At 36.6% G+C, this 14,727-nt stretch overlaps 1 protein-coding gene across 1 annotated transcript in view; it reads right to left on the bottom strand.

The window, feature by feature from the left end:
- The window catches only part of ARHGAP6 (Rho GTPase activating protein 6), a 454,435-nt gene extending 442,406 nt beyond the window's left edge, over nucleotides 1–12,029 (bottom strand). The window contains 1 exon segment of the mRNA XM_053707592.1: nucleotides 11,730–12,029. Coding sequence (XP_053563567.1) covers nucleotides 11,730–11,771 — 42 coding nt within the window. The 5' untranslated portion in view covers nucleotides 11,772–12,029.
- Nucleotides 12,030–14,727: the final 2,698 nt, after the last annotated feature.

Raw genomic sequence — 14,727 nt, 5'->3', positions numbered from 1 at the left:
GATGCTTTACTAGTGTCTCTGACTACAGGGGCTAGTGTTTCTGTTTTACCCATTGGTGTTTATGTGTGTGTATTTACCACTATATACAGTACGGGGGGCTGGATCATGTCACTGACTACTGTGGTCACTTTATAAAGTACTGGGGTGGGCAGGGTCAGGCCAGCCATCTAAACAGTGTCACTATATACAGTAATAGGGGGTCAGACCATCTCACAGATTGTGGGCACAGGGTACCTCCTTTTGCAGACATATAATCTGATTCACATTTTTTTCTGTGTTAAATGTAAAAAAAATAAAAGATATGTATCAAATTCACCTTTTTTGGGGGTGGGTGGGGGCCCTTCTTAGATTCTTGCACCTGGGCCCTGTGGTTTCTAGTTACGCCTCTGGGTGAATGAAAGTCCATTTTTAAAAAATACTATTAAAAACAGGGGCACTTTCATTCATCAAAGTTTACAAATCAGCCGTTTTGATTAAAAACTTACCTTTGTTTCTTTTCACAGCTACAGCAGCTTTTCTCTCCTGGAAATCCTCTCTTCACATGTCAGCAATGACCAATCCGGCTTCCTCCAATCAAGCCTTTCCCCCCAGGGTGGTTATTGCCTGAGGCCATGCTGTGATTGGAGGAAGCTGGATTAGTCATTGCTGACGTGTGAAGAGAGGATTTCCAGGAGGAGGAAGCTGCTCTGGCTGTGAAAAAAACAAAGGTAAGTTTTTAATCAAAACGGCTGATTTGTAAACTTTGATGAATGAAAGTGCCCCTGTTTTTAATAGTATTTTTAAAAAACGGATTTTCATTTATCAAAGTTTACCTTCACTTTAATGCTGAAAGTTCCTTTATTTGTCTGTAGCATTTCCCATGCTGAGCACCTCAGGCCACCCACAGCAGAACGCTATTTTTCAGTGAGATGATGTTTCCACTTCTTAGCCAATAGCCGTGCGGGACAGCTGATATTATGCTGGATAGCTAGCACGCTATTGGCTAAAATCACCTCAGTGATAAAATAATGTTCTGCCATGGCTGCCTGAGGTACTCAGAGCAGCGGATGCTGCAGACAAAAAAACGAACTTTCAGCATGAAATATTTTATACTTCATGACTGAAAGTCCCTTTTATTTTCTGCATTGGTAAATCCTAACATTTCACAAACACTAGGATTTACTATCACTTTAAAGGGACAGTCTACACCAGAATTTTTATTGTTTTAAAAGATAGATAATCCATTTATTACCCATTTCCCAGTTTTGCATAACCAATACAGTTATAATAATATACTTTTAACCTCTGTGATTATCTTGTATCTAAGCCTCTGCAAACTGCACCTTTTTTCAGTTCTTTTGACAGACTTGCAGTCTAGCCAATCAGTGCCTGCTCCCAGATTACTTCACGTGCACGAGCACAGTGTTATCTATATGAAATATGTGAACTAACACCCTCTAGTGGTGAAAAACTGTTAAAATGCAATCTGAAAGAGGTGGGCTTCAAGGTCTAAGAAATTAGCATATGTACCTCCTAGGTTAAGCTTTCAACTAAGAATACCAAGAGAACAAAGCAAAATTGGTGCTAAAAGTAAATTGGAAAATTGTTTAAAATTAAATGCTCTATCTGAATCATGAAAGTTTATTTTGGCCTAGACTGTCCCTTTAAAGAGGTTTGGTCATTGAAAAAACAATTTCAATAAACAAGGTGTTAATGTATTCAGAAAGTTTTCACACATAATTCAAAATTCTACTGTATTGTTTTATGTTCGTTTAAGTTTGATATATTTTAAATCTTCATGTGAATCTCAAGGCAATTTGTTTTTTTAACATGTTTCTTCATATAATATAAAAGATGTGACTCAAACCATTTTTTCTTTTTATAATAGATACATTTTATATTCAGGACCAGTCAACACAGTAGATTTGCATAATCAACACATGCAAGATAACGAGACAATGCAATAGCACTTAGTCTGAACTTCAAATGAGTAGTAGATTTTTTTTCTGACAATTTTAAAAGTTATGTATTTTTCCACTCCCCCTGTACCATGGGACAGGCATCAGCCAATTACAAATGCATACACGTACCATGTGACAGCCATCAGCCATTCACAAATGCATACACACTTATTCTTGCACATGCTCAGTAGGAGCTGGTGATTGAAAAAGTTAAAATATAAAAATACTGTGCACATTTAGTTAATGGAAGTTAATTGGAAAGTTGTTTAAAATGGCATGCTCTATCTGAATAGTGAAAGTTTAATTTTGATTGAGTGTCCCTTTAAGTAGGATTGTCTGTATTTGTAAACAGAGTGGTAAAAGACGTTGCTAACAGCCTATGAAAAACATACACCTTTGTATCACACATGTATTAGCTTCTTTTTTTTTTAATTCACTTGTCCTGACATTTACCTATAACGGTTTATTTTCCCACTGCCCACACAGAGGAAGGAATGCAGCCTACAAATGACCTAACCTTGCAATATGACACATAGGGATTGTGTAGATCACTGCAGGTAATAATCATTTAAAACTGCCCGTAACCGGTCACAGCAAAAGACACTGAATACACAAATTAAAACGCTTTCAAGGGGTGCATGCCAGGACTGTTCTGAAACCATACAACCCTTGCTATTTAAAATGCTTTTAAAACATGTATTTCATTTGCACGGGTTTTACAATGTAGCTGATTTACATTTTACATATCAGCCATTTAATAGCATCTTATCTTTTTTCATACATCATATCTAATCATTGTTCCTCTATAGGCATAATCTGATTTCTCCTCATTAAAGAGCAGTTACAAATATATTCTGCACTGTTTTATTCAGCTGATCAGTGCAAGAATCTCAATCTGCCACTTGAGAAGAGTAACATTGCAATCAGTTGCTCTAGGACTGGGAATGTGCCTATGGTTTGTACTTTTAAACAACTCTGGAAATCTTCAATAGCTTAAATCTCCCACAAATAATATGGAATAAATAGTAACTCCAGCAGGATTTTAAGGAAAGGCTGACCCATATCAATGTATCAGAAGTTTAAGATTGTAACATAAAATGTTCCATCTTGTGTAGTAAAAAAGATCAATTTTTACCTCTAAAAACCATGGGTTTTCCTATTTCACTGAGCTTCTATAAAGTTTCCCAGATCCAATCAATTTTGCTAAGGACAATTAGGGAGAAATATAAAACAAACAATAAACGTCCAAACACTGAACCATGCAAATCATATATGTGGGAAAATCCTGTTTAAAGGGACAGTCCATTCAAAATTAAACGTTCATGATTCAGATAGGACATGTAATTTTAAACAAGTATCCAATTTACTTTTATCATCAAATTTGCTTTGTTCTCTTGGTATTCTTAGTCGAAAGCTAATATGCTTATTTCTGAGCACTTGAAGGCTGCCTCTTATCTGAATGCATTTGACAGCTAGAGGGTGTTTGTTCATGTGTGCCATATAGATAACATTGTGCTCACACCGTAGAGTTACTTAGGAGATTGGCTAAAATGCAAGTCTGACACTTGAACTGAAATAAGGGGATAGTCTGCAGAGGTTTAGATAAAGGGATTACATATCTTTATAACAATAACAGTTCTGAAATAGACTGTCCCTTTAACATTATGATATGCCACAGTCACTGTTTGAACAGTTTAGTGTTATTGCCAATTTTATTTCTGTACCTAATAGTCCTCAGCAAAAAAGAAAATAGAGATAAGGGCGATTTCAGCATGGCAGCACCCATTACTATAGCAAAACTAGCATTTTTTTTTAGAAACTGAAACTTTACACTTATTTCTACAATATTTAAATAACTTAAAAAAAATGTAAAAATACATCTCCATACTATTCTCAGACTAATCTCTGCATTGAATACATCATTATATTCAGAATTTATTTACTGTTTAATATCCCATTTAGATGTATGAAATCAATGTCATGGGTTTTTACGAAAGTGTAAACAAATATGAACATTCTTGGAAAATAATGTTGAAGCAGTTTCTCCGTTTTAAAACTAAAGTGTATTTATGTACAATGGGATATAATATACAATATTATAGTTCAAAAAGTAACTATCATAACACAAATTATTTAACAGTCACCTCACAGAGATTTGAGTATTTCTTACTAATATGTAGGACTATGAGACAATGGGGTAACATATCCTGAACTAATGTATAAAAAATCTTTAGGATCCGTTTGCAAATGTCTGACTTGGAACTAACAAAATATTGACTACTATAAAGAGTGAAATTGCTATTTGCTAAAGGCAAATTGATTGAAAAGTCAACTTTTACAATTGACTCACAATGTCCAAAACTGTCCATGTCTGTTTTGCTACAAAAACTAGTACATGTAGAAAAAGATGGCTACCCGCAAATCACTAACTAGAGGACCCAGCATGCAAAGTTTACAGCTCAGTTTCAAGTAAGTATCAAGTTGGTGATTTTAAGGGCTCGATTTATCAAGCCCCTACGGCTGCAAGTTCTCACAAGAACTTGCTTGCCGTAATTTATCAAGCAGCGGTGACCAGCGGTCACCAGCTTCCCTAAGCTCTTCGCCACCTCTAAGGTGGCGAAATTCAATCTCTGCGGTCGAGTCTGACTGAGGAGATTGACAGCTCCTGCCCGTGCGTGATTGGCTGTGCGCGGACAGGGGGCAGGATTGCACGCGAGCTCAAAATTGCGCTCGTGTGCAATGTTGATTACCTACGGGTAATTTAGCCCCGCCACAGGCGAGCTGAGGCGTACTGGGGGGCGTATACATGCCCCTGTACGCCTCAGCTTTGATAAATCTAGCCCTAAGTCTCATCCTCTTAAAGCCTACAATTTGTATATCAGGTCTAGGAATACAACAAGGTTTGCTTATGTAGCTCTGAAGTTTATGGCATTTCTAATTGTCAGACCTGAAGAAGCACACTGCAAACTTATCAAGGCTAACGCTGTGGGGCTTTAGCAAGTAACAGCTGCAAAGGAATGCACTTTATACTAACAAAGTGACCGTGGCTATACCCTTGTCAAATGAAGCAAATGGTGGGTACAGTTTGGCTATTGAACAATTATAGCAAAATGTTAATTTAATGTTAATGTTAATCTATAGCAAGAAAATACAAATATCTTGTAATTAGAAGGCGTCCCTTTAAGTTGCTTTCATAACTTGGAAAGTCTAAATTAAACTTGCATGATTCAGATTTCAGTTCACTTTAATTGTCAAATGTAGTTTGTTTTCTTGGTATCCTGAATATGTACATATACTACACAACTGGTAACTAGCTGGTGAATATGACTACTCACATTTGTCTTTTGTCATTGGCTCAACAGAAGTTTTCAGTTTGCTTCCAGTAGTGCATTGCTTCTCTACATAATTTAACTATGGGGTCAATTTATTATTGTGTGGATCATGTCCGCCGCACATCAATAAATACAGAAAGCATACGCTCTCGGCATTTATCATTGCACCAGCAGTTCTTGTGAACTGCTGGTGCAATGCCGCCCCCTGCAGATTCGCAGCCAATCGGCGCTAGCAGGGGGTGTCAATCAGCACGATCGTATTCGACCAGGCTGATTGCTATCCGCCACCTTAGAGGTGGCGGACGAGTTAAGGAGCAGCAGTTTTAGGACCACTGCTTCTTAACATCCGCTTCAGGCAGAACTGAAGTGGAGTGGGTCAGAGGCAGCATCCGCTGCATCATAAATAGAGCCCTATGTGTTTAATTCCTTTGCAGGCTTATAAATACACAGTTATATGCAAGTAATAGTGCAATAATAAAACGCTCAAACATATTAGAGCTTTTATTTTTTTTCACTTTTATATTAAATTTAAAAAAATGCATTTAAAGAGCCACTGTATGTTTCCTAGTTGTCATACCAATTGCAGAGTATTAAATGTTTGGGAAATGGCTTATTTAGGTTTATTTATGTATTTTAAAAAGTAGTTTTTTCTCATTGACACCTCAATTCTTAATAACATGCCCATTTAAATGGGGTGAGCCTCCAGGAATAGCAGAATTCCTTATCTTATCTCTCTATTTAAACGCAAAGCCCTCCTTACCCCCCACCCATATAACTCTCTCTCACACTCTCTCAAACACATTGTAGAAGTGCTGCTCAGGACCTGCAGAGCACTGCTTGTACTGAGAAGAACTTGTTGCTGATACGACTCAGATGTGCAACAAGCACTGCTTGGTTTTCAGCTTGGGACTAGCAGTGCAACATAAGTTTCAAGAGGTATTTCTACTGTGTGTTTAACCCCATTGCAGGGGTTAAACACACACTACTGCAGGGTCGATAGTCTTAAAATTAAATGTTTTAAATTATTAAAGCAAGTCATTTTTCCATTATAATGGCCTTTTAAGTATTGGCTATATTAAAGCTATGTATAAATGAAGCTCAAGAAGAATCTACTCTCCCCATGGAGTGTGTGAAATATTTGTACTAAAGTTTTCATTTCCAATTGCACTTGCTTTTGTGTAATCAGACAGAGATAAGATAAGGAGACCTAGATGAGCAATATCCCATTATACTTCAGTTGGTATAACAAGTCATCTGAAACTCATTAAGGGAAATCAATTTTAAAGTACTCTATCCCTTTAAAGGAGAGGAAAAAAAATAATATATTATATATTTTGAACCTGGTTTTAATTTTGTTAAAACTGGATATATGAGTTTATCATTAAGAATATAACGCAGTATGATCAAGTAGACTGACCAGCAAGAGAAAATGTATCTTGAATCAATGACCTAGTTGTGTTTGAACTTAAACTTGATGACAAGAAGTTTATAAACATACATGGTTTACATGGCTTAATGTACCTTTAAGATGAATTAACATCAAAAACATAAAGTGAAAGAAAAGTAAACAAGAAGCAGCAGAAGAAATCACACTCATACATTTTACACTGCATCTGATATAACAAGTCATTGAAAATACATTGCTGGGAAACATTGTCTCTTTAAAGCGATAGAAAAGTGTTTATTTAGTCTATAAAATAGATTGGTTTTTTTTTTAAATTTATTGAAAAATGGATGATCCTGTGTTAACAAAATCTACTTTTTGTTTCAATGCTTTTCATGGCGTGTCCCTACCGGCTAACAGAACGGCCCTGATACCTGTGGATCATTTGTGTACAAACACACATTAACACCAATTTAAACAGCTTAATCAATATTCATTCAAAATATTTAAATGTTTCTTTTAAACCACATTTATATGTATATAATTTATTTTATTTAACCAAATGATACAAAATCAAACTGCTTTTATATCATGTTTCCAAAGATTTGAGGTGCTGATACATTAAACATATTAAAGTGATGGTAAGTTCAAGTACTTGAAACACACAACCCACGCCGCTGCAGATCAGGTGTTCTGTGAAGGGACCGAACTTTGTAAAAGAGCAAACCATGTCACTTCCTGTGACGTTACAGCAGCTGTTGCACTCATTTTGCACCAAATGCGCATGCGTGCCAGCGTGATCACATACCTGGCCGCATACGTCACGGTGAAACTATTTAGACTTGTGAAATTCTGAAACCGTTCTATAATGCATGCGTGGGCTTTTCTATCACAAATGGGGGGATTTATGGAACGATGTTTATTCAACACTGTATGTGAATTATGTTGTGAAACTGAAATAAATGTATACTTATTTAAAAATATTTATTTATATATAACCTGAAAAGCATACAAACAAGGCGTTCATTCAAAGCACTTCACTTTATGATTACTTTAAAATACGACATGCAGTGGCGATAGCCGAGTGGCTGTTTGTCATGCAGGGACGAATAAACATCATTCCATGTTTGAGGTTACATATAAATAAATATTTTTAAATAAGTATACATTTATTTCTGTTTCACACCATAATTCACATACAGTGTTGAATAAACATCGTTTCATAAACCACCCCCATTCGTGATAGAAAAGCCCACGCATGCGCTATAAAAAGGTTTCAGAATTTCACAAGTCTAAATAGTTTTACCGTGACGTATGCGGCCAGGTATGTGATGACGCTGGCACGCATGCGCATTTGGTGCAAAATGAGTGCAACAGCTGATGAAACGTCAAAGGAAGTGACATGGTTCGCTCTTTTACAAAGTTTGGTCCCTTCACAGAACACCGGAACAAACCCTGATGTTACGGTTAGAGCGGAGGTGGGCTAAACCAACAACATGTAGGCTTCGGGGGTGCCGGCTGTAAAACAGCCAGTGAAGCCATGGAAAATTTCCAAGATAAAGAAAATGCAGCCGCACAACTTAAGGAATCAAAGGGCTAAGTAAAAAAGTTTCTTTATTTGGAATCCATTAAAAAATGGTACAAGGCTGACAAACGCCCTGGTTCAAGTACTTGGTCTAGCATCAATCGATGCATCAATAAAAATAAGTACGGGTTTAATTCATGAAATATTTTAATAATACAATTTAATAATGTAATTTCATGCAAACCATTCCAATTGTAATGTACACTCCGGCAGCCCCGCTTCTCCATGTATTTTTTTTTCTATGACGTAAACGCAGTAGTCCAATTATATTTCTAGCATTCTGGCATATTTGCAAGTAGAAAAAAAAAGCGTTCTTTTGCGCATGCGCTCACTACCTCATGGATCTTCTATGCATTTATGCAGCATGTGCGCATTAAAATATTTGAATAAATTAGTGCCCACAGCTCATCGCATACGGAGCTCTGATTGCAGAGTCAGCAGAGTGTCATGCATACGCAGAGAGAGGGTGGGACCGCTTTTTAATGCGCTGTGCACAAACAAGGAAAAACAAGGGGGCGGAGCAGACGGTTCCTTCAATACTATAGCAATATTTATCTAATATAAATACCTAATTGAGCTTTTAAAAAATAAAGTTAGTAACTTGACTACTTATTAGTTATATTTTAAGAATCTGGCTTCTTAAATTTTAAGTTACCATTAGTTTAAACTTTATGTGCTGTTTGATTTTTCTGTATAAAGTACAAAAAAAATCATAATAACAGAATGAAACATAAAAGAAATTCATGCAATTTAAAGTCCTATGAATTAGGATCCCAGTATCTTCAAGGAATTGGTATTTGTTAGTTATCAATGTAGATCAATGTATAAATTATCAATGTAGATACAAAAAGCCTGGGGTTATGTTTAAAGCCTATTAGTAAAAAAATAATCATTCTGGGGATGTGGAAATTATCAAAGCAATTAGTACTTTGTATTGTTTTCCTTGTCATTTTCACAATGGCAAAAGTATTATTATTATCAGTTATTCATAAAACGTGCAAATAACAAAAACTGAAAGTAAAACACAGGCAAATATTTTAGTCATTAAACATAAGGAAAAGTTACAATAAACAAAGTTGATCTCCAAGACAAAATGTAAATTGACTAATGATTGAAAAGTCTTTAGTATTTCAGTTGATGAGTTGATTGATTTGAATTTATTTCAATGGCTCCTGTAATGCCAGTCTGTCTTCCCTGTCTTGTCTTTAGTTATTGCAACCCTGTATAGTGCTGGAGAATAAAGATACTAATAATAATATTACTGATATTATTCGTTATAATAATAAGAATACTCAATTACTGACTTTTTCTATTTACACATTTTTACAGATGTCAGATCTGCTCCAAACAAAAAAAACTTTCCATTCAGAAATCTGCCCATTTCCTGATTTCCTATAAAATAAGCTATTAAAGGCTGAAATAGATCTCCAAGTAAACTAACCCTATAGAACAGCGTGCATTGGAGAGGTTCCTCAGTGTAAAAATGTTTTCAATCTCAAGTGAATACAGGCTACTGTTTAGCTATTAGGAAGAAAAAACACACAAAGCCTGGTTCCTGGTTAGCATACCACCAAATGCTTATGTGAAGGGGTGCAGTGATCGAGTGATACTGTACAGAGCTTATATGTAGGCATGCTATGCATAAAAGAAACACTGCTCAAATGTAGCTATTAGACAGCCACGCTGTTGCCAGTAAATGCAGTGTTAATTATGTAGGACACATCAGCTCTTTACTGGTGCTCATTTAGCACAGATACGGAACCTACCAATCACAAAAGATAATGTTTTGCAACACTGAAGATAATTGTTTTATTGACACATTTGTATTTACAGTAGGCTTGTAATAACTTTACTCTGCTTATTCTCTCTTTGCTGGGGCATGGCATCTAGAAGAGAGGAATATCTCTCTTACAGAGCACTGGATTTGTTTAGCAAATAAAGTATAATATGTTTACTTTGATAACAATTCTATGCTAATTTAGAGAGGCAATTTGTAAGAGTGTAAAGCATCATCCCCTTTCTTTGATAAAAAAAAAAACAAAACAAAAAAAACAAGAAAGCACCACAAAAGATATAGGAATTGTTATTTGTTTTGATTTGTTTGACTCTACCTTGACTCTCTGTCATAATTAACCCTCAATGTCCTGTTTCACAGTTAAAATGCCAGGCAATCACCATACATTCAGTATGAGATGGGCACTCCTGATATTATTGTTGAACAGCATTTTTGCTTCCTGTTCAAATGCTTAAAGGGACAGTAAAGTCATAATTAGACATTCATGATTAAGACAAAGGATACAATTTTAAACAACTTTCCAATTCACTTCTATTATTTAATTTGCTTCCATCTCTTGTTATTCTTTGCTGAAAGGTTTATCTAGGTAAGCTCAGGAGCAGTAAATAACCTAGGTTCTAGCTGCTGATTGGTGGCTGCATATATATACCGATTGTCATTGGCTCACCCATGTGTTCAGGTAGAAACCAGTAGTGCATTGCTGCTCCTTCAACAAATAATACCAAGAGAATGAAGCATATTTGATAATAGAAGTAAACTGGAAAGTTGTTTAAAATGGTATGTTCTACCTAAATCATGACAGAATTTTTTTGAGTTTCATGTCCCTTTAAGTCATAATTTATCTGAACTATTTATAATATATGCAAGAAGCCCCACTGCCCAATACATACAAATGAAAACTCTTATGTTTAAAAAAAAAAGTGAATTTAGTAGTAAAAAATAAAAGTTATGTCAACTGCAACACAATCTGTATTAATAGATGGGTAACACATCATTTGAAATAATGCAGAATTAGACTAATAACCAAAATGCACGTTTGTTTAGATCTTTGGAATTATTTGTAGCTACAATATGTCTCAAATGCAGAAACAGTAAAACTGCTTAAACCAAACAAACCCACATAAATGAGTATTTCGCAAGATAACACTTCCTTTTTAACTGTGCTGCATTCTTTAATCTGTTCTTCATCTCAGTTCAGCTCAGAGGAATCAAAAGACAAATAGAAAGCACTGACATCATCTTCCTTTGCATTCTTCAGTAGACACAGGGCTATAAATCAATCCCACCTCCCAGACCCTAAGCAGAAAGGAGCTTCCCCAGATGTTACATATCAGACTATACATACATCCTGCTGGGCTTTTTGCATTGCTGGATGTGGGCAATGAAGTGATACCCACTCCTGGTCATAGCCCCAATACTCCACTTCAGAGCCACCCAGTGAACTTCTGCTACCAAAAAAGGACATTAAAGTCACAAGACCAGGACATAAAACAAACTGCACACAAATCTCCCATTATCAATGCAAAAATCAACCAGGTAATAGAAAACTGCAAATGAAACTTGTTGCTAAACAGCAAACACTGACAGTCTATGACAGCCACATCTAAACATGTCACTTGATTCTTTAATAAGCAATTCATAGCCATACAATTTAGAGTGGACTGTGGACAGCAACGCTAGCCAGGGTACTTACAGCATAGCACAGCCTCCTGTCACAAAACAAGTTCTCTCCCATGTCTGCAGATCAGCAATAAATCCAACCAGCACGCAAGTTGTATTCTGATTAAAACCTCACTGATGAAGCGCTGAGCTCTTGCTGCTTTGCAAACTGCATCCACATTATTGCAAACCTCTCAGTGTCACAATGTCACTGTCTAATGCCCCTTTTTCTTTATTAGGTGAGAGATAATATTCCAGGCTTCCTAGCACGGCTTCTGGTGATTGCTGTCCGTAGAACTACAGCAGTCACTCAGGTTAAAGGCTCCTCGGCTTTGCCCAGTGCCTGAAGCAAGGAGTGAGCAAGGAGGAGGGGGCTGGTCTGGCAAGAAGGAGTGGGGGGCGGTGTCATAAGAGTTGCCCTCCCCCTTATTAGGTGCCTTTAGGGTTTATTAGCCAGTGTGATTTGATTTGCTATGTGAAACTCTCAGCATGTAACCAGCACTTTTTACATCAGTTTCTGTCACTATGGGACAACTAGCTGCTGCCTGAACTGGACAACATTAACACCAAACTCTAGTTTCTGTCACAACTTCTTTACTCTTTATTAAGGCCGATAAGCTAAATGTTGTAAAGCCCTTATTGTACTCTGTGTGTTGAAATAATACTTTTTTATGCGTGCTCAAGAAAACACACACAAGTGCCTGTACATACATACTAATAAAATGCCTAACTGTACATAGACTTTGTGTATACTATTCTATTTGTATTTGTTAACGCAAGTAATTTGACTATGTTTGGCTATGTACATTCTTGCAGTGTTTTACTGTTATTACTTTGCCTGCAAGTATACATCACATCTCCCTCCCTGTGTGTACCCTGCACTGCCTGTGCCCCAGGGCTGATCTGGGTTAACCAGCGCCTGCTGTGTAAATAGTTAGTGCCCCTGTCACCCTTCCCCTTGGTTTCTTTTCCTCTCTGGACCGAAACCGAAATGTTTGTGCTGCAACCATATAAACGTTAGTTCTGCTCTCTGAATACAAATCTCTCTCTCTCATTCTCTCTCATGTGAGAGAAGGAAAATCTATCTACTCTCTCTATCATCTGTCTGTCTGTATATCTATCATCTGTATGTCAATCTATCTGTATATCTATCTGTATATCTACCTGTATATTTATCATCTTTTTATCTATCTATCTATCTATCTATCTATCTATCTATCTATCTATCTATCTATCTATCTATCTATCTATCTATCTATCTGTCTGTCTGTCTGTCTGTCTGTCTGTCTGTTTGTCTGTCTGTCTGTCTGTCTGTCTGTCTGTCTGTCTGTCTGTCTGTCTGTCTATCTATCTATCTGTATATCTGTCTGTATGTACATCTATCTATCTATCTATCTATCTATCTATCTATCTATCTATATGTCTATATATCTGTATATCTATCTGTATATTTATAATCTATCTAACTAGCTAGCTATCTGTATATCTATCTATCTATTTATCTATCCGTATGTAATCTGTTTATCTATCTATGTATCTATCTATCATATGTTGTCGGTCTATCTATTTATCTGTACATCTATCTATCTATCTATCTATCTATCTATCTATCTATCTATAATCTATCTATCTGTATATCTAGATCTGTGCTAACAGTCTTAAATAATTATTTAACACTTAAAGAGATAGGGTTCTATAAAAAATAATATGAGCCAAAGCAAGACAAGGTTGCACAAGCTAACACATTTTAAGGTGGTAAAGACACCAGGTCTGCCTTCACAAAATTCACAATGTTAAAGTGAAGGTAAAGTTAGCATCTTTCGATCTTTTCAAATGTAAATAGCCTAAAAAATAATGGTAGTTTAATTCATCAATTTCATTAAAAATCTATATTTACCGATTTATCCGCTTTTTCTAACTCTATTCTCCTCGTTCTGTAATCTGCCCGTATATTTTTTTTTTTTTGGCAGCCAGGTCACGTTGTTCTATTAGCCAATTATCTGTCTGGCCGTTAGGCGGCCGTCATTTGACGTCACTGTATTACTATTCGTTCTGCGCATGCGTTAGATACACTTCGCTTCAAGTGGTAATAGTTTTTAGTCACGCAGACGCAAATTGAGGTGAAGGCGTAATGTGCGCATGTGCAAGATTAAAGAAAATCGCGAACGCGCATTTACCATACGTATAGAGCGGGTGGCAACGCTCTATACGTAATACACCAAGAAAGCAGGAAATAACTGGAAGGAGGAGCTTTAATCGGCCGGAGACGTAAAGATAAAGTATTTATTTTATATTTAGATATATAGAAATATGTCCTAAAAACTTAGGGATCTTGCTATATTTTGACCAATTAACACAATACTGCTTTCAGTTGCAGAAAACTTTACCTTCACTTTAAATACCAGATAAAATGTGAAGCAGATAATAGCACATCACAGTTACATAGATATCAACCATATCCCCAAATACTATCATGTATATAGAAGCTGGCCAGCAAACAGTCCGTTTGATAATCTGGTCTCTAGTGTGATAAACACGCTGCGGTGAACTGACACAAGTACCGTCCCTTTACTCTGCTCCTATCCGGGCACTTAAGTGTGAATACACGCTCAGGTAGCAGGATGTAAGTCCGGTCTTTTATGAACAAAGGCAGGACTGAAAAAAGATTCCCAGCTGGACAGCGTAATCACAGCACAATGCTCATGGGGTAATATCTGTTGCAAGACTTCAACCGCACGACTTACCTACACCTTCCTGGACTTGTGATTCGTGAGCTAAATGCCATTCTGCTTCAATGTACCTCCAAGATCCTATATTCATGTGTTGCAAATGCCGATGTGGGTCTTCACCGCGGCTCTGATAGCACCTGTTCACAACATTGACCATTACCGGAGCTTAGCAAGTGAAGACCCGCATCGGCATTTGCAACACATGAATATAGGATCTTGGAGGTACATTGAAGCAGAATGGCATTTAGCTCACGAATCACAAGTCCAGGAAGGTGTAGGTAAGTCGTGCGGTTGAAGTCTTGC

Source organism: Bombina bombina, chromosome 3 (assembly GCF_027579735.1).
Source record: "Bombina bombina isolate aBomBom1 chromosome 3, aBomBom1.pri, whole genome shotgun sequence".
In the NCBI taxonomy this organism is placed as follows: domain Eukaryota; kingdom Metazoa; phylum Chordata; class Amphibia; order Anura; family Bombinatoridae; genus Bombina; species Bombina bombina.
This window is presented reverse-complemented; position numbering and strand designations above follow the sequence as displayed.